This window comes from Anneissia japonica, unplaced genomic scaffold (assembly GCF_011630105.1).
Source record: "Anneissia japonica isolate Jap-2015-1 unplaced genomic scaffold, ASM1163010v1 scaffold9_len2422644_cov172, whole genome shotgun sequence".
Classification (NCBI taxonomy): Eukaryota; Metazoa; Echinodermata; class Crinoidea; order Comatulida; family Comatulidae; genus Anneissia; species Anneissia japonica.
In genome coordinates, this window is record NW_022758107.1 from 1,125,737 (window position 1) to 1,146,159 (window position 20,423).

At 33.8% G+C, this 20,423-nt stretch overlaps 1 protein-coding gene across 1 annotated transcript; it reads right to left on the minus strand.

The window, feature by feature from the left end:
• Positions 1–8,757: 8,757 nt before the first annotated feature.
• On the minus strand, positions 8,758–16,570 carry LOC117125087 (marginal zone B- and B1-cell-specific protein-like). The gene is made up of 4 exons (XM_033271472.1): positions 16,193–16,570; positions 12,482–12,594; positions 12,040–12,144; positions 8,758–10,639 (listed from the first exon to the last, which is right to left on the minus strand). The coding sequence occupies exons 1-4, from the start codon at positions 16,433–16,435 to the stop codon at positions 10,447–10,449; spliced, it is 654 nt and encodes a 217-aa protein (XP_033127363.1). The 5' UTR covers positions 16,436–16,570; the 3' UTR covers positions 8,758–10,446.
• Between the last annotated feature and the right edge of the window lie 3,853 nt (positions 16,571–20,423).

The window sequence follows — 20,423 nt, forward strand, 5'->3', positions numbered from 1 at the left end:
TACATATATATGTATATATATATATGTATATATATGTGTATATATATATGTAAATGTATATATATATATATGTATATATATATGTATATATATATGTATATATGTAATTGCTACTATGTGTGTATATGTATATATATATACATATATATATATTATATATATATGTTTATATAGTATATATATGTATATATATATGTATATATGTACACCACCTGATGAAGGGCGATGCCCGAAAACGTTTGTGTTTTTTACCATTAAAAGTTACGGCTACTCTACACTTTTGATTTATGCGTTTTATTACTATACATATATGTATATATATATATATATATGTATATGCATGTGTATATATATATGTATATGTATATATAATATATATAAATCTATATATATAAATATATATATACATATATTATGTATATATATCTGTATATATATGTATGTATATATATGTATATATATATGTACATGTATATATATACATGTACATATACATATATAATATATATATATAATTATGATTATATATATATATTTATATATATAATATACATATATATATAATTATTATTATAACTATACTAAAAATTATAAACTAATTATTATATGTTCATCGTCGCTATTTTCATGAACGGACAAATACGAAGAGCGCGACTAAAAAATTGCTACTTTTTTATGCCAATTTCTGACCTGAAAAATTCGTTGGAGGATTCTTGTATTTATTAATTAAAATATATTAATAAATTGTAGTTATAGGTCACAATGTTTATATCAATCTATTAATTAATTAGTAATTAACTAATTTCAGATATTAATTAAGATTATATTAATTAAGATATTCGTAAAGTTCTTGTGAAAGTTATTTACATAGTTGCAGTTTATTTATACGGTATTTCGACGGATATTCCTGAGCTCTCCTTACCAAAAATGCGCTTTAATCGCGCGATAGTATTTGCATTCGCATACACGAAACACTTTGGCGGTGCTTTTGTTTTTCTTTTATTTTACATTTACATCCAGCGTTACGCCCACTGAATTGTTTAAATGCTTAACTAATTGAAAACATAAACTGTGGATTAAACTCTCGTAGAATTCACAGTGAAACTTTATAATATAATTTATAAGATTATTTTTTAAAACAGAATAAAATAGGTAACATATTTTATTGAAGAAAAAAACAGATTTACATCTATAGACGTAACTTGATTTAATATGCTGAATATTTATTAATGGTAAATACCTATTATATATTTCTATAAATTAATCAACAAATATCTCATTAATCCCATTATGGCAAATAGACATAATGACATATTATTGAAGTGTTATTAATTCTTTATTAAAGCATTATTCGAGCACCTTCATTATTATTATTATTATTATTATAATTATTAATATTATTATTTTATATATTATTTATCAACCATACTAACATTGAAAACATGAATTATGTGGATATATAAAATTATCATAGAAAATAAACTTATAATTTATAAGATTAATTTTTTTAAACAGAATAAGTAGAGATTTTTATTAAAAAAAAGGTTTTGCATAGACGCAAGTTGATTTAATATTATGCTGATTTATCTCATTGATCAAACTATTGTAAAAAGGTGAAATAAAGTATTATTAAAGTATTATTATTCATTATTATAGTATTAATCGAGCACTGTTATTATTATTATTATTATTTATATTATTATTATTATTATTTTATTTATAATTTTTGTTGTTTTAATTTTTGTTCTATGTATGGGCCTAGATATGTATATATTTAATAATTAATAATAGTTATATTATTATTATTATTTCTATTATTATTATTATTTTATTTATAATTTTTGTTGTTTTAATTTTTGTTCTATGTATGGGCCTAGATATGTATATATTTAATAATTAGAAATAATTATAATTAATTGTAAAACATATATAATATAATGTTAACAATAATATAGGCTAGGCCTAACCAATTATTGGTACCATAATCTATTGATAGAAACATTCATTTGATTAATTAAACAGCAGCTTTTCGAGTGGCAGTGCCGATAGAAAACTGCAGTGTTTTGGCACTGCGGCAATGCCGATAGAAAACTGCAGTGTTTTGGTACCGCGGCAGTGCCGATAGAAAATCGGAGCTTTTTTCGCACTGCGGCAATAATGCTAACAGATAACAGCTTTTTTCGCACTGTGGCGGTGCCGATCGAAAACAGCAGCTTTTTAGCACTGCAGCAGTGCCGATAGAAAACGGCAGATTTTTTTCGCACTGCGGACTTCGGTCATGTTCCGACTCCAGAGCTATAATCAGTGGCGGATCCAGTAAACAGAAAGTAAATATTTAGATTCTTCTCATATAAAATATTTGAATTCCCATTGAATGAAACAAATATGAATTGAATGAACAATCCTGTCTAGGAATTACGCCCGCAAAAAAAAAGAAGAAAAAAAAAAAAAAAAAAAAAAACTGGCTCGTGTGGGAATCGAACACACAACCTCCAGATTTGCTATCATTATCCACCATCGACTAAACTGCCTAAAAAAAAAAAATAAACTGGCTCGTGTGGGGATCGAACCCACGACCTTACAAAAAAAATTTAAAAATTAGATAAAAAAACTTGCCCCGTGCGGGAATCGAACCCACGATCGCCGAGTTTACTAAACGCAGGGAGGTAAACCGCGGCCCCTAAGCCAGAAATGCAATAAACCTAGTACCACACCAAGTACCAGTTAGTCAACTCTAACCTTACTAGAAAAAATTCTTAGTATATATACACTGCAGGTTAATATTACGCATGGTCATGGTGTCAAAAAAAATGGGCCGTGGGCTAAGAGGGTTTATTTTTTGTCTAAAAATGTATAATTAAATTTATAATCGATTTATGATTGTTACCATCTCCATAACTTACACACTTTTTTTTTAAATAGACAAAAATGTTGGAAAATTCATTATGCAAATTAGAAAATCCAATCATGTTACGGGATTGAATGTATTGTGCTCGTTGATGACGTCGCGAATTGCGAGATAACAACAAACAACAACCTTTCATGTCCCAGCCTGGGAACCAGTCATTTCGAGCGGATGCCACTTCGAGCGAAGGCCAATTCGAGTGAATTCGAGCGGATGCTAGTTCGAGCGGACGAAGATCCACTTGTGCGAACAACATCCTGTGCGAGTTATATGCGAATTACTTTAAAATTTCTATTATTTCTATTTTTGAGCTAACAATTTGCTCAAGCTTTGCCTGGGAGGCAGGGGGAAGCTCCAGTCAGTTCCGAGGAAGACGGGGAAGACGCCTATAGCCTTATGTATAGCAAGTCGTATTTAATGGATTTTTAGGTTAACAAATAATAAAGTTCTATTTGTTCTGAATGTATATGATAAGTGAATCCTATTTGGGAATAGGAATTTCCTTTATTGCCTGCCATCTCTATCTTAGAGTAAATAAATAAATAAACAAACGAACATACCCACATTCATAAAAATAATGATATATCTTTAATTATACTAACTTAGACAATGTTATCCTTTCCACAAGTTTAAAAAAATAGTGGATTTTGAACTTTAGAAGAAAATTAGTATGATGTCATTATTACTGTACTATTCATACTTGTCACAGGGGCGGATCCAAAATTTTTCAAAGTGGGAGGGGGAACACAACAGTTCCAGAATAGATAAATGAGTAGCACATAACATTAATATGCATTGACATTTTTAAAATAGTGGCAAAACCGCCCTGTCTCACACTACTACACCATTCATTTGTGCACCTTCTGACACACCTACATACGTAAAAATAATTTAAATTCCTATAGTGATTAACAATTACACAATTAAAGTTGCTCCCATTTACAAATATAGGCCTAAATCGTAAATCTACAAATACAATTACAAAATTATATAATTCAATTACAAATATAGTTTGCAGTTTTTTTTAAATACAAAACCCCAATCAGTGGCGGATCTGGGGGGGGGGGTGGTGGTGGTGAATAGAGTGGCTAGCCACCCCCTTTGTTTACCGTGAACAAAAAATAATGGTCGCTTGTCTTGTGTGTGTTTGCTTCTCGTGCACTCTAGTAAAACATGCACTTTCTTTTTTAAGCATTTTCAATTTGTTGCTTGAAGATTTCTCAGGGCATTGTCGATTTAATCACCAAATTGGGGGACTTCGTCTTCGCTTCGCATCGTTAAAAGCTATATTAACTATTAGCACATTACAGTGGCGGATCCAGGGGGGGCCACTCTGTGAAGAAACGTAACAAAATACAATGGGTCCTGGCTTACAAAATTCATGCTAACTAGACGCGGATCCAGACCTTCGCCCACTGCGCCCAGTCGAAGGTCAGGGTGAGAATTCAAAATAAAATGTTGACCATTTATTCCAACAATCATACTTACTTTCCTTGACACTTGTTTTGAACATTACCATTAGGAAAATGTTTAAATCCACACTATCCTATACATTACACATTTAAACTGATTGTACTGTAGGCCCTACCAGAGAGAGAGAGAGAGATATATTTCCAATACATTATGGTCTTCCACTTCTATAGCGCATGATACAGTGCATCGCAAACGTTATGTAACCACTGATAATACTTAGGTCGAGTGGCGTAGGTATGGACAGTGCAGTCGGTGCACAACACTGGGGCCCGGGGCTATTGGGGGCTCGTTCAATAGGTCTAATGCTCTAAAAATGTAACTTAAAAAAAATCCTATTTAAACTTTAAAAGGACCCTTCAATAATAATAGGTTTTAAATGCTATATATTATTGATTATATTTATTACAATTTACCTATTACCTATTTCCAAAACGCTGCAAGTAAAAGAACAACAAAACAAGCCCTTACGTATACGATGCACTACTTTTTTAAAATCACATTTCTTAAAGCAATAAAATATCGTCACGCACATTTGTGTTTGTGGTATTAATGTTGGTTAAACTATTATTGTGTACGTTTTCAAACACTTAAGATCATCATAACATCATGAATACATTTTATATTCAATTCACTACAAGTAGGTCGATGACTGTTCCATTGTTGAATGGTAAATGTTATTTTCGTGACGATAGACAATACCTGGATTTGCGTCAGGAGAATCAATTAGGGGGCCTATATGTATTTTGCCCAACCTGTCGTGAAAATATATTGAATACTCAGTGCTTGATTCAATATACATTTTTAAATCACATTTCTAAAGCAATAAAACATCGTCACGCACATTTGTATTTGTGGTATCACTGTGTCCCACTATAGCCAATTTGGCAACCACTGGACACAATGAAAAAGAATAGGATTATCTTGGAAAATATTAAATAAGATATTTATAGTTTATCACTCTGTCCCACGATAGTCAATTTAGAGCACTGAAACAATTGTTAAATTTAAAATAAAATTGTTAACTAGTTAAATTTAAAAGAAAATGATTAACTTAGAAAATAAGAGGACAGTTGTACTTTATCTCTGTGTCCCACTATATAATTCTCGAAATATTGATGTGGGAATAAAAACAAAATTGTTTTTGCTGATTAAAAAAAAAAAAGCAAACAAAAACCGCCCTCCCTCGTCGTTTTTTTTTAAAGAGTGATAATCTAATAATTTTTTCTATGTGCTCTTAGCAGCCATTGAACACAATTTTTTTTAATTTTATTCAGTATAAAACCAACAGCGATGAAAACCGCCACTAACAGGTTCAACTAAAACATATATAAATATATATTATAAACTTCAAAACTGAAATAAACTAAAATACACTTACACAATTTTAACTATTTTGTTTTCAAAAATATTAAGACTATCATAAAAAATATCAATATTAAAACAAGTATCAAGTAGTCTATTAAATTCGTTCGGTAAACGTTGAAAAATACCCCGTTTTGTGCAATTTACACGACCGTAAGGAACATGAAGTAAACACTTACTGCTGGTACGAGTCGGGATGTTTAAACTGAACATAGAAACAAGATGACAATCATAAATGGAATTTAAAGACTTATATAAAAATACCATGTCAAAAATAATTCTACGATTTTCAAGAGACATAAGAGAGACATTATAATTGGGACAAGTATGACTAAGAAACCTAATAAACTTATTCTGAACATTAGAAATACGCTGAGCTTGTGTAAAAGAAACTGAACTAAAAATAACAGAACAATATTCCAAATGGGGGCGCACAATTGAACGGTAAAGAGATACTAATGATGAAAAATGAAAACGAAAAGGTTTAACTTAGAAAATATTAAAGAAGACAAGTTGTACTTCATCACTGTGTCCCACTATAGCCAATTTGGCAACCATTGGACACAATGAAAAAGAATAGGATTTTTTTTTGTTGAAAATATTAAACAAGACATTTATAGTTTATCACTGTGTCCCACTATAGCCAATTTAGGGCACATAGAAAAAATTATTAGATCACTATTTTTATTTTAATCAGGACAACTGCTTCTTTTAATAGATGAGGGAGGGACCTTTTTTTTTGGCAAGAATATTGTAAATATTTTATAAAAACAGGTTTAATTTTTATTGTTTTTTAAAGAAAACGTATTTCCAATCACACAATTACATTGTTTTTTATGCTGTTGAAAAAATGATGCGGCCAAGAAAAAGAAATTTTTTTTTTAATTTCCGCATCAACATTTCCCAATTTTGTTAACGCAGGCTGGAGTAATGATCTAGTAATTTTTTTTTTGTATAGGCATAATTATGATCTGTTCATTTTGCATTCGATTTTGATAATGATAGGAGCACTGTATGATCAATGTGCGCCAAAATAAATAGATGATTAACATAAAAAGTATATGATGCCGTTTATTTGTACAATACTGCTATTGTTTCTAAAATTTGGTGGAGTAATGTAGTTCATGTGGTTATCATTGGAAAGTTATTGATCTATTAGTAAATTCTATAATCTAGTTGTTGTACGCATATAGACATATTTTTTACATTTTTGATTTTATTTCTTTATTCATGTTCTTTGCAATTCATGACAAAGTAAACTCAACAATACATATTCAAAAACAGAGCGACGAAAAGGACCTCCACGAAACTCTTAGGAGCTTTTAAAATGGAGACCCGGTGTTAAAATTAAAGTTTTTTTTAGACATAAAGACAGTATATAACTGCCTAACTACAAAGATACACCCCTTCACACCCCAACAGTCATATTTATTTGATTTACATTTATTTTGAACATTGCCATTAGGACATTGTTTAAATCCACAATAGCCTATATTTTACACTGATTGTACTGTCGGCAATACCAGAGACGTTCATTCCCATTACATTATAAGGTCTTCCATTTCTATAGCGCATAATAGAGTGCATGACAAACATCACATAACCACTACTAATTCCACCTTAATTCGGATTCGCTCAGCTCAGTCTTACATGTGTAAATGTTCGTATTGACACTGTGTTTTTAGCGTTGTTTTAAAGTAATAACCTATCAGACATTTACATGAACAACAAAACGAATGGAAATATATTTGTCTTAACTATTGTTTTCAGCAAAGTGGCGTATCCATATTTTAAAGAAGGGGGTGCTGATGTAATGAGAATCCACAACGTGGACGTATCCAGGGGGGGGGGCGTGGGAGCCGCGGCTTCCCCCCACCCCTTTGTACACAGTGTTCAAATTTTAAAGCTTATTCTTGAGCCAATACAAATTCTTTCCTGGGATCACTTAAAATGAATACTTCTAAACATGTAAATATGCATCAGTACACGTTATACATAGGCCTAATAGAACACATAAGCCTAGTCTCTTATACACATCTAGATGTGTATAAGAGACAGATATAGGCCTACATTAGATACAGAAAATAATTAAAAAATAATAAGGAAATGTACATAAAAATAGATCATCATACAATTAAGATGATGAATTTTACTAAAAGTGTCATTTCTGGCCATCTAGAGGTACTATTTCCTCAAATTTTCTCACCTCAGCTCCAACCATTGTGGGGCTGGGGTGGGTGTCGACTTACAAAATGCCCTCCCCCTCCCCCTTTCAAAACAGATCTGTGCCCTTCCCTGGGTATGACATTAAACTCCATCGAGTCGGCTCCTGATGTATGTCTTAGTGACTGCTGTTTGTTTTTAGGATGTAATCTGGTTTTTTATGTCCCTTTTTCGTGATTATGACTATTCTGGATAAAGAATGTTTTGAGCAGAGGAGAGGTGGATTCAAGGCACCCCCTTCATTTTTTTAAGGAAAAAAAAGGAAAAATATATTCAAATTGAAGTGCGAGATTGTAATTTCCGGCCATCTAGAGATGCCCTAATCATAAATTTTCTTACCTCAGCCCCAACCATGGTGGGGCTGAGGTGGGTGGTTCTTCGGTTTGTGAAAGTCCCTCCCTGGTTCACCTCTATTTCGAATTCCTGGATCTGCCACTGTTGATTTATTACATAATTATTTTTTTATTTATAATGCGTCTATTGCAATTTTCACTTTATCCTCTCAAACAGTCCTAAGAACGTTCAGAGTGCGCTACTTCACAGGGGGATTCGCCCCCTTGACCCCGCCGGGGGCATACGTAATTCGCATAACGGCTCCCCCCTTTCAAAATCCTGGCTACATCCCTGCTGTATAGGCCTGTAATTTTTGGATTAATGTAATTATAAGATTTAGGCTTATAATAATAAATAATAATAATATTTATTATTATTATTCATTCTAGTTTCGGTGGCGTCATAATCTTCATCATTATCAATTATATAGATTACACTAACATTCAACAGTTAAAGTATACTGTAAGTGAAAAGCATAGCTTTATTGCATAAGTGTTGTTAAACATAAACCTAACAGCTTATTGTAAAATTTCAGATATAAATACCAACAAAACCATATTTAAAAAGTAACAGAACCTTGTCGGGGAGAAAAAAGCAACATTTCGTCCGGGAGGGAAACAAAAGTATGTATATTTTTACAGATCGTTATACTTCCAAATTTTAAATTGTCACAGCTTCCAGGGGCTCGACCCCTAGTACGATGCCAGTTTTGCGCAACAGGTGACCATGCCAACTTGTGCTCTCCCACTAGTGAGTGAGCAAATCCCTGCGCCACCACTGCTTACTCATACGCCCTGTTATGATTAGTCTCTTGTTAAGGCTGATTCACAATCTGTAAAACTACGATACACTGCATCACATGGTTGTTGATGGGAGAGAACAATGGTATGCTGAAATAACTAGGTCCCCGCAAAAACACCCAGAAAATGGTTGATAACGATAGTACAGTACTGCTGCCTGTACAGTTTACTAATTAATCTTTATACACATAGCCAGGAATCTACACAAATACACATAAAATATTACATTATGTGAATACTGTTTTAAATAATCAATGATTTGATAAACATTCAGTGCAGCAACCTTATAGTAATAAACATAATTGATAGTATAGTATAGTTTTTAAAAACAATTTATAGAAATGTAAAACATACTATAAAACACTGCCTTAAGGGTAATAATATTGGAATGTTAGAGTAAATACATAATCTGTGGCTTAAGTCAATAAAAACTTTCTTGAAAAAAAAACACTACTATAATGTCCAATTTTAATGTCACGATGCCAATGATGATAATGATGATGATTAAGAAGATGATGGTGATAATGAAGATGACAATGACCTAGATTAATTTTTTTGATAAATTTGTAACAATGATAAAAAAGTATGAGTTCTTAGGTATTGAAACAGAATATATTTTCTTAATGTATAAATATAATATTTACCTATCACCATTATACTGTGTATAAATATAATATTTAACTATCATCATTATACTGTAGAGTTTATAGTATTTCTGAAAATTTTATATATTTTTTTTATAAATAATTTTATATTTGAAATGTGTTAATAATTTCATCTTTAAAAATATTTTTCTGTAGCATACAGTAATTAGACAAGACTATTTTTTATACCTTATTTAACGAACACACCGCCCGCCAATATTGATGATTTCTTCTTCGCCTGGATGTTTTTTGGTAAAACCATTAAGAAAATAAAAATTATATTTTTTTTCCCCACCCTCCACTGACGATCTTTAAAAAAATAAGTTCGCGAAACAAGGTATAAAAAATCTCACTTTTTAGTTCACCGACTAATACATATGTAACCACTTTAAACCTTAAAATTGTAACATTCATGTTAATCCCGATTGAAATAAAAAGTATGAGAGTGATAAAGCCAATGCTGTGAATACATAAAATGTACTAGTTAAAAAGTACAAAAAATAATATAGTGAACTTGCCTAAGTTGATTCCAAAATGTCATTGAAATATTGTTCAATAAAATTTGACTTACAGACTGTTATTGAAAACACACAACAATTGGCATGTAAAATAAGATCGACTTAAAAATTATTCGAATTAGGCACGGTCGACTTAGGCAAATTTAACTGTAATAATAAAAAAAAAAAAAAATGAAACCTATATGTGTTCATAGTTCTTCTTTTGATTTTGTTGTTTTATTATCCAATTTCTTCTTTTTATTTTTTGTTTTCTGTTCATGTTTGTAGCAGTCTTGCCCAGGTTGTCTGCAAACAAAGTCCTGCAAGTTGCCTTCTTTGTAAGCCTCATAGATTTCTTCTTCTCCGAGATCACCAATGTATTCACCACACATCTGCATCAATCTGGATAAACAAAGGAGAAATGAATTCAAGCTAATGTATCATTCAAACCATTAATGTAAAAGGGGTGGTCAAAAGGTGGAAATTTGTGTTGCAGACAAGATATATTGAGCCTCTAATAAAGATTGATGGCTCGATTAGGCCAAATAAAAAAAAAAAAATTGTGTTGGCCAAGCCCCACCAACACAAATTTTACGAAATTTGGGGTCAGCATTTTATTATTATTATTATTATTATTATTATTATTATTATATATATATATATATATATATATACACTACATTTTGTTTTCATACGCTAATAAGGCTGGAATAGCTTTGGACTAGGCTAGGGGGCCAAGGCATAGCCTATTTTGCTCTATGGTACGTGATGCAAATTTAATAATAATAATGCGTGGTGGATTGAGGCATTGGCAATATGCACCGCAGGGAACTGATGTGTTCTATAGGTCTTTGATTATAAATGGCAGTGATAATAATGCGAGGTGGATTGAGGCATTGCCATTATGCACAAGAGAATTAATAATAAAAATATCAGTTTCTATATATACAAATGTGCAGTGACTGATTAAAGGGGGGGGGGGGGGGGGGGAGAGCAACTGGCCTGGTATCACAATCCCCCATGCCCTGATTTTTCCCAAAATTGTAAAAAAAAGAAGATGGAGTAAAAAAGAAAAATTATATTCAAATTTAAGTCTTGAGAGTGCCATAATCATAAATTATCTTACTTCAGCCCCAACCAATAGCGGGCCTGAAATTGCCTAGAGATCCTCCAATAGTGAAAGTCCCTCCCCGGGGCCCCATCAATTTTGAGTTTCTTGATCTGACACTGTTCACACAATTTCTCCAAGTCATGTGAAACACATACTCCACTCCCTGGGGAAATATCTCTTGGTTTTATGCATGAAATTATTCAGTGTATTGGCATTTGGGCCTCCTAAAATTAGTATCCGCAAACTCCAATCACATTAGAGTGTGTCCAGGATACATTTTGAAAAGGTAAATAGGATGAATTGAGATACACCGAGAAAATCACATGAATTCCAGGTATGGCAAGTTAAACTTGCCTAAAGTCGACTGTGCCTAAGTTGAATAATTTCTAAGTCGATCTAACTTGCCTAAAGTCGACTGTGGCCAAGTTGAATCATTTCTAAGTCGATCTTATTATACATGCCAAAATGTTTTCCATTAATTAACAATCTATAAGTCAATATTTTATCTAAGTCGAACAATGTTTCAATGGCATTTTGGATTCGACTTAGGCAAGTTCAACTATTAACAGATTGCAGGTTTTATCCTCACTGACCACACAATGCAAAGACATTACAAAATTTGTTTAAATATTCTACAGGTTGTTCACCAATTATATACCTTGTAAAAAATTATTTAACCAATAAACTGTACCTTGAAGGCCATTTACCCCCGCCTGCCATGACGCCGGGGACATCAGCTGTTTCAAGTCCTGGTCCAGACAGCCTGGTTACACCTTTTATTTCTTTTACTCCGACACTAGGTTGTATAAAAAATATATATATATTTTTATAATATATTTATTTCCATAATGCTTGGTTTATTATCAATCAAACAGTTCTACAGTTATATATTTTATTTAATATTTTATAAACACAAATAATAATGGCAAGGGTTAACTATTATGATGAGAATTACATATGGGAATTATAGGGATTTACAAGGTAGTTTCAATAGTTGATATTACAAAGATATAAAGAGAAAACCAGAAACAAAGAGGATAAATTTGAGAATTAGGGAGAAGTATAACAAGAAAGATAGAACAGAAAATTAGAATCAAGTAAGTTTACACTAGGTTTAAGAATATTTTACCCACTTGTCAAATTTACTTGAGCAAACAGTTTCAAAGATTTCAAGTATTTGGGACTCTGGTAAATTTTTCTTCAGTGACGGACGTTTCTTATTTGCTGTATCAAAACTCTCTTGCATCTGTCAGAGGAAAAAAAAAATGTTAACATTTAATCACTGTGGTTTGAAAAGAAATAAAACCAAGGACACAATGTCACAGTCACATCTACTGTTATCTTCATGTAGCTTTTAAAACCTCATGGAGTACCGTATTTTTAAATTTGTGGTAGGTGTCTTCCTTCTACAGGGTTGTAGTGTAGAAAACTAAGGGCAGGTGATAGACATTTTTTATTCCTATGAGTGGATTTTAAGGATGGAAAAGTGGGTTATTACGGATGGGTGCAGGGCCATGAAATTTGCTTTAGACTGGGTGGAAAACTTCAAGGTTGGGTGGTCCAGCCCACCATTAACTACCGTAAATGCTCCAATAAGCGCCGCTCTCAAATAAGCACTGCTCTCAAATAAGCGGCGCACGATTTTTTTAAAAGCGCCGCTATCGAAAAAGCGCAGCGGAGCTTAACTGAGAGTTTATATTACCCTGTGTGTAATGAAACACTTTGAGAAACAGGGTTTTAAATACAATGTATGCAGTGTTAAAATTAATAACACAATGAAGACACCTAAGCATTTCTCTATCAACATTTAGTTACAATGACATAGGACCTATGATAGGCCTACTGAACTACGCGAACATTGAGCTATGTAAGGTGGGAACGGGTATATTTTATAAGCGCCGCTCTTGAATAAACGTCGCTCTCGAATAAGTGCCGTACTAAAGAATCCAAAAATTTTGTAAGCGCAGCAGCACTTATTCAAGCATTTGTGTTACATCCCTGCTTCTAATCCCTGGGTCCTGGGTTCAATTCCTTTAGCAGCAGGATTTTCTTTCAAGACAAAAACAACTCCACTCCCTAAGCCTCATGAAGTGAGACTTTATAAAGCATCATTCACCCTGCAATAAACAAGTCATTTGCTGTTCGATGCAAATAAAATTAAATAAATAAATGGAGTTTTCCAGTAGTTTACAAAATACAAATGTTCAATCAACGACTTTACATGAAATAATTAAAAAGCTCATTAACAATTAAGGATACCAATTTTCTATTGACTCTTTTATCATACACTACATGAATGGCAGCAAAATTAAGTACCTTTTTAACAAGTTAGACTACAAATTAAAAACATTGTTAAATTGTTTAATATTGTAAAAAAGAACAGCTGGAAGCATTTAAATATTTGTTATCACTTTCCCGCTTATTGTTTGAAAAATCAATTTTTTTTCATTATTCAAGCCTTTTATGTGACTGTGTTGCCACGCCATTGTCACCTAGGACAGTACTACTACCTCTGAAAGCAGATACAGAGTTATTATTATTAATACATGACAAAAACCAACAGGAGCCCCAAGTTTCCCGCGAGTCGTGGGAATTTCCCAAAAGTGAGGGAGGGCTAAATCAGGTGTGATCCATGGCCACTTCCGTGTTGCAGTGTCGTTTGGCCTTTGCTTTAAGTATACAGTGCTGTAGTGTTACTAAAACCAGGGAGTTGTTATAGTGACAACTCCCTGCTAAAACTGAACAGCCAAAAAAGAAATCATATCATATACATTTAACCCTATCAGTGAAAATTATATAGATTTTATGTACTGTACAGGTATCACAAATTGATCCAAAAATCTCCAGGCCCCCACCCATTATAAGTGCTAGGCCTGGCCGGGATGCGATCCAACCCAGGCCTGCCCTAAGGAATTACAGTCAAACCGTACCCATGCCAACCCGTACCCACAAACCTTACCCAAATTTTGGTCAACCCATACCCAGAATTTTAGTCAACCCGTACCCATCTTTGATCAAACCGTACCCATCGTTGGTCAAACCGTACCCAAGTTTGATGAACAATATTATTTACTATATAGAACATTACGCAAATTATATTGTCTATTTAGATATTAATCATATCATGTATCTGTCTCTTATACACATCTAGATGTGTATAAGAGACAGATTTTAGTATTAGCCTAATACTAAAATTCATTCAATCAAAAAGTGACTTAAATCAACCCGGCCCGATCATATCCCTAGCTGAGTCTAATACTCCTTTTACACTGCAAGCAAAATTCCGGAGGTAAACCAGGATTTTCCAATACCCGGGTTAAAATCTCCCAAGTTGTGGTTAGTGTAGACGTCAAAAAGTCCTACTCGGGTAGCAAAACTTTCCGGGAAGGACGTGCGGGACACATTCAGCGTAGGACATCCCGGGTGCATTCCGGAGTCGCCAATGTAAACAGCACTGAATTTCATTCCAGAATTAAGCCTTACCTGGCGCCTACCGCTGCTGTGGTTAGGTAGGCCTAAACTTTGCTAAAAACGGGCTAGGCCTAGACACATGTCAAATTAAACCCTCTACGCTCCGGTATAGACAAGAAATCAAAACTGCTGATTTAATTAGCATAATTTAAAAATGCGGTACATTGCTTGAATATTGCTCATAAAATAGTAGGCGACAGGGCCTAGGCCTTTTCACTGGACAACTTAGAAATTCGTATAGTAAATGGTGTTTATGGCACGCCTCATCTAGGGTTCCAGTCCGATGATATCTCCAAAATAACTAGTAGTATATTAAGAGAAATCCGTATAAGTAATACGGTAACTGAAAAAGTACTACGCTACTTTTATAGCTATCTAGGCCTAATAGGCCTAGTGTACTACCACTACGTACTGTACTGCAGAGGCTTATTTTAATACACTATTTAGATAGGCTCTTCTTTTCCCATCTTGTGGCAGAGGTCCCTAAAAATATAAATTGTTTGTTTGCCCTTCTTTTTTTAAAATGATAAAAAGGGGCTGGTTGAAAAGAGTTTTTTAACACATTTTTTGATATGTAAAGAACAAAGCAGAAAAAAAGTTTTCTTGCTTTGCTACCCCTATTTTTTTCTCAGGTAATGGGGAAGGTGAGGAGGGCAAACAGCCTTATTATACTTAGGACCTTTTAGTAGACCTATTGCATTATTTTCTGTTTTATCATTCATTTTTATTTATACTGAGTGGTAAAACTGTACTTGAAGATGTAATCTAAGGTAAGTTTCAGCGAATAATAATTAAATGTAATGTTTTGTGTTGTACAATTTGATATTTAATACAGATTACGTTTATTTGGGTGGTGGTAGCCCTGTCTCTTATACACATCTAGATGTGTATAAGAGACAGGAATAGACCCAAAGACAAAAGAAAAGAGAAAGAAAAAATTAAAACCAGAGAAAATTAATGAAAATAAAATTGAAAATTATGAGAAAAGATAAAAAAAAAAGCCCAGAGAGAAAACTTACCTTAATAATATTAGCGGCAACGACAATCTTACAGACTGCACGAGATCGTACAGATACAAATATATTTTGGGTACGGGTTGACCAAAATGACGTGGGTACGGATTGACCAAACGTGGGTACGGATTGACCTAAATTTGGGTACGGTTTGGCCAAAGTGGGTACGGGTTGGTATGGGTACGGATTGACCGCCACCCGCCCTAAGCACTAGCCTACTACTACTAGAGAAGCCCAATATATGCCTAGGCTAGGGCTAGTACTAGACCTCTAATAGCTAGGCTTAGGCCTATGCCGTAAAATGCATGGCCATAGGCATAGTATAGGCCTAACTTTACAAACATTCTAAAAGTAGCCTACCACGTGAGTAAGGTGTCTACAAGCGTCACATTTGAGCGCATCTGGCATGTGTTGCGAGTGAGCATGTTCATCATCTAAATCTGGGGTCTTGAACGAGAGTTTGCCCGAAGAAGGGAAATCCTCGTCGGCATCATCAGCATCTTCGTCTGGGGTAAGCGTCATTTCTTGTAAGGTACACTGTACTGCAAGTGTAAACACAAACAACACTGCAAACGGAAACATGTGATCCACAAATTTCACCATTGTTTTGTTTATCTCGTTTATCTTCTTTCTACCACAGTTCTAACTTTTCTAGATAAATTTTGCAAACTGCAACGCCTACTCTACCAGGCTAGGCCTAACAATGTACTGTTGATGTGTGGGAAGAAATGTATTGTTACACACGTGAATTGAGCCAATGGCAACAAAACACGTTTGTTTAGACAAGTATGTGCAGCTGTACTTCGCTCTGACCATGGACCTATCAATAATAGGACCTATTAATAATAGGTCCATGTAATGCTCGCTGAAAAGCTATTGTACATTATGAATCTATTCGGGAATCTATTACAGTAGTCACTATAACAACTCCCTTATACAGTAGTGATAGGCCTATTATTAAAACTACTACTTAATTTAATTCAAATGCATTATGAGTTCCATTAAAATACACAAATAGGAAGCAATTATTGGTCTTTTAGAAAGTTTTCGTTGATCAATAGGCCTATGGCCTATTTGTTCAATGTTTTTAACTCCGGGAGCTAATTTTAATGATCAGCTCACTCCGTGTCTCTTATACACATCTAGATGTGTATAAGAGACAGATGTATGGGTGTAAATGAACCTCACAACAGTGGCAGTGCCAGCGGCAGCAGAGGGGCTTAACCCCCCATCGGTCTGGTCAAGCCCCGTCCCCCATCGGCCAAAGCTCGTCGGGCAGTTAGACCAAAAATACCCATACCCATCCCTGCCTCGGGCCTTCGGCCCTCAGATAACGCTGCGCGCTATGTTACACCATAAATACTTATCCCCCAGTCGGACATCTTAGCCCCACCCCCCACCATTATGTCCTAGAGCCGTAACTGTGTTGCCTAGAAGAAGGTTCGACCCCACCTCCCACCAAATTCGTCAAAAAAAACCAAACAAACAAACAAACAAATAAAAAGAAAAAAAAAATTATAAAATAACCAGGCCTATGTAAGATTATCAATCCAGGCAGGGGTTGACTTTTCCACATGCAAAAAGCAACAACCTTTTCTGCATTTCATTTATTTTATTTATAAAAGGTTATTTCTTTTTTTTTAATTTTTTAATATTTTTATTTATTTTATTTATTTATTCATTTAGGCCTATTCATAACTCCCAGACTTCCACAAATCTACCTTGTTAGCGAACCCTCCGACCGCCAAAAATGGTGATTTAAAAAAAAATAAAATGTTATTTTTGGCCAACGCTAAGACAAAATTGAAATATCTATCTATATATATATATAAATAAATATATATTTTAAAAATTGTATTATGGCCCTCGATCCGCTCCCCTGAAAAGATATTCTTAATTATATAAATTTAAAGCATTTATCAATCTCATTACTGCACTGTGTAACTTATTAATAAAATGTTATTTTCTCCTCTGCCTAGGTGAATTTGGGAAAATATGAAAAGAAAAAAAAAACAAATTTTATTTTTTTGTTTACGCTCTCGTCTGATGATCTTTAAAAGATTGAGTTCGCGAAACAATAAAAAAAAAGTCTCGCCTAAATGGGCCAAATTTTGACAAAACACAGTATATTACAAAAAAAACAAAAAAAAAAACAAACTTAATGTCGGGAAAAAAGTACCGGTACTCTCATCTTACCACATTGGCCAAACTTCCAAAGTAAAATATAACTTGACGTGTATAAAAAAATCACCCTCTAATACATAGACCAGATTTTAATTGTCACAACGAAGCACTCTTATGGATGTATTATGTACAGTAAATCTAAAAAAAAAAAAAAAAAAAAAAAAAAAAAAAAAAAATGTAGAATTAAATCAGCTTCATTTCCAAAAGAATAAGATCCTCTAAAAAATAGTCCGCTCTCCCATTCACGGTTCCTATTAATCAGTGGCGTATGTAGAAGTCTTGAAATGGGGGTGCTGATGAGGGAAGTGTGGGGAGGAGGGTTCGATGATTAGTTATAGAGGCGCTAATTCGCAAAATAAGGTGAATTTACGTTATTTTTTTGTAGGGTGGTTGGGGGCGACTGGGAGAGCGCGAGTATTTTTTTGGGGAAGTGTGGCTCTTCCCCCACCCATCCCTACGCGCAACCCCTAGGTAGGGGTGCTGAAAGAGATAGTCCTGACCACGTCATTAACTCACATTTTCAGTATACCTCTGATTTCCGAAAATTGAACTTAAATTACCTTTTTTTTAATATTGTTTGTATTTGACAATTGAGTGAACAAACACGTACGAATTAAAGTATTTATTTTTAATTATGACATAAAGTTGAGCTTTGAATAGATTGATGGATGTGGTGTCATCAATCATTATCAAAAGTCCAGAGAATTACTTTTAATCAATTATCTCAACAATTCATAAAGAATAATACAGCATAAATTGTTAAAAAGCTGGTATTAGTCACTTAGACTATTATATACGAAGCTAAACAGACAATCGTCACCTTAAGGGGGCCGGGCCAGAGGGCAGTTATATGGGGCTGACGTAAGAAAATTTATGATTATGGCACCTCTGTGGGCTGGAATATCATTTTCTGTCAATTTTCATATTCTGAAAAAAAACAAAAAACAAAAAAAAAAAACAGGTTGGGGGCTTGGGCGGCTTCCCCCACCCCTCCCCCTTGAATCCACTGTATAGTGAACAGGGTACAAAGAGCTTCTATGGAACTAATTGTACGAGCGGGTTATTTCTCCCTTCAATTTCTATGTACCCACACGTCCTTTTTTTTTTTTTAAATTGCACTGTGTAGGCCTATTTCGAGTACCCCTCGTGTCCAGTTGTACAAAGATGTACCCGTTTTCAAACGTTTAAAATGATGTATAATATCATTATAACAACCATATTTTTTTTCTGTACTCTGACGTACCATGAATGATTTAATTCGGAGATCTCCTTTTGTTCTTAATTTTTAACGCTCATCAGAGGAGGGCGGAAATAAAAACAAAAACAAAATTATGTTGCCAAATACATTCAGACTGAGGAGAATACAAAATGAAATGTTATTAGTGAATGTAAACAGTGTAGTAATGAGATGGTTATGATTTAAACTATACTTGTATATAATTCTCACATTTCAATGCAACAAGCGGACATGAGGAAAGAAAACTAATTCTGTTCTTCAACGCGTCAGATTACAACCAACTTCATAGAAGTCAATTTATCAAAGAAAGTTTCATTCATAAACATTAATTTGAACAATTTTTGTAAATAGCATTCCGTTTTCCGTATTTGTATGCTTGGTCATTGTTTGTGCATAGGTCTCTCTTTACATGATATATGCAGTCTACTAACGCTAACATTATGTCAACTATGGCTACCGGAATGTCTGTAGGTCTATATTAGACAGCTACGACTACCAGCACCAGTAAGCCTACCAGTACCAGGAAGAAATGCATTTAGGTATACTGCTGTACATTTATTTTTGGGGATTTCAAGGAAGCGGTAGACGTAATAAAATATAAAGAAAAACGTTTACATTTTTTCTGAGAAGTTCCATTTTTTTCCGTGGCTGCAGGTGCATATTGGCCAAAAAAATTAATTTAATTTGTATCATTATTATTGGCGGGCGGCAGGTTCGCTAAACAATGATTGAAAAAGGTCTCACCTAATGGCTTTGTATGACAAAGTTCCTGTTGTGGGATTCGAACCTGCAACCTCTCGCTGTCAAGGCGAATAACAATTAGACCACGGACACTTGGTATATACGCGCAGATCGAACCTCATGCGCTTTCTCTGAATAAACTGACTGAAACCCTCACACACAGTGTGTGGAGCTAAGATCTTTAAGCTAGAAAAACTAGCTTATAGGTTGCAAAGTGGATCATCAAAAATAATAATACGTTTATCTGAAGCATTTTCAACTACAGGACACAGCTCTGAGATAGGCCTATTATAACAATAATGACGTATGTACAGAATTACAGAATAGGCCTACCTACATTCTAAACCACTTTGTGGTATTAAGATAAGATAGAATAATATTATTATATCAATTGTAGGCGGTAAAAAAATATGAATCTGCACGAGACAC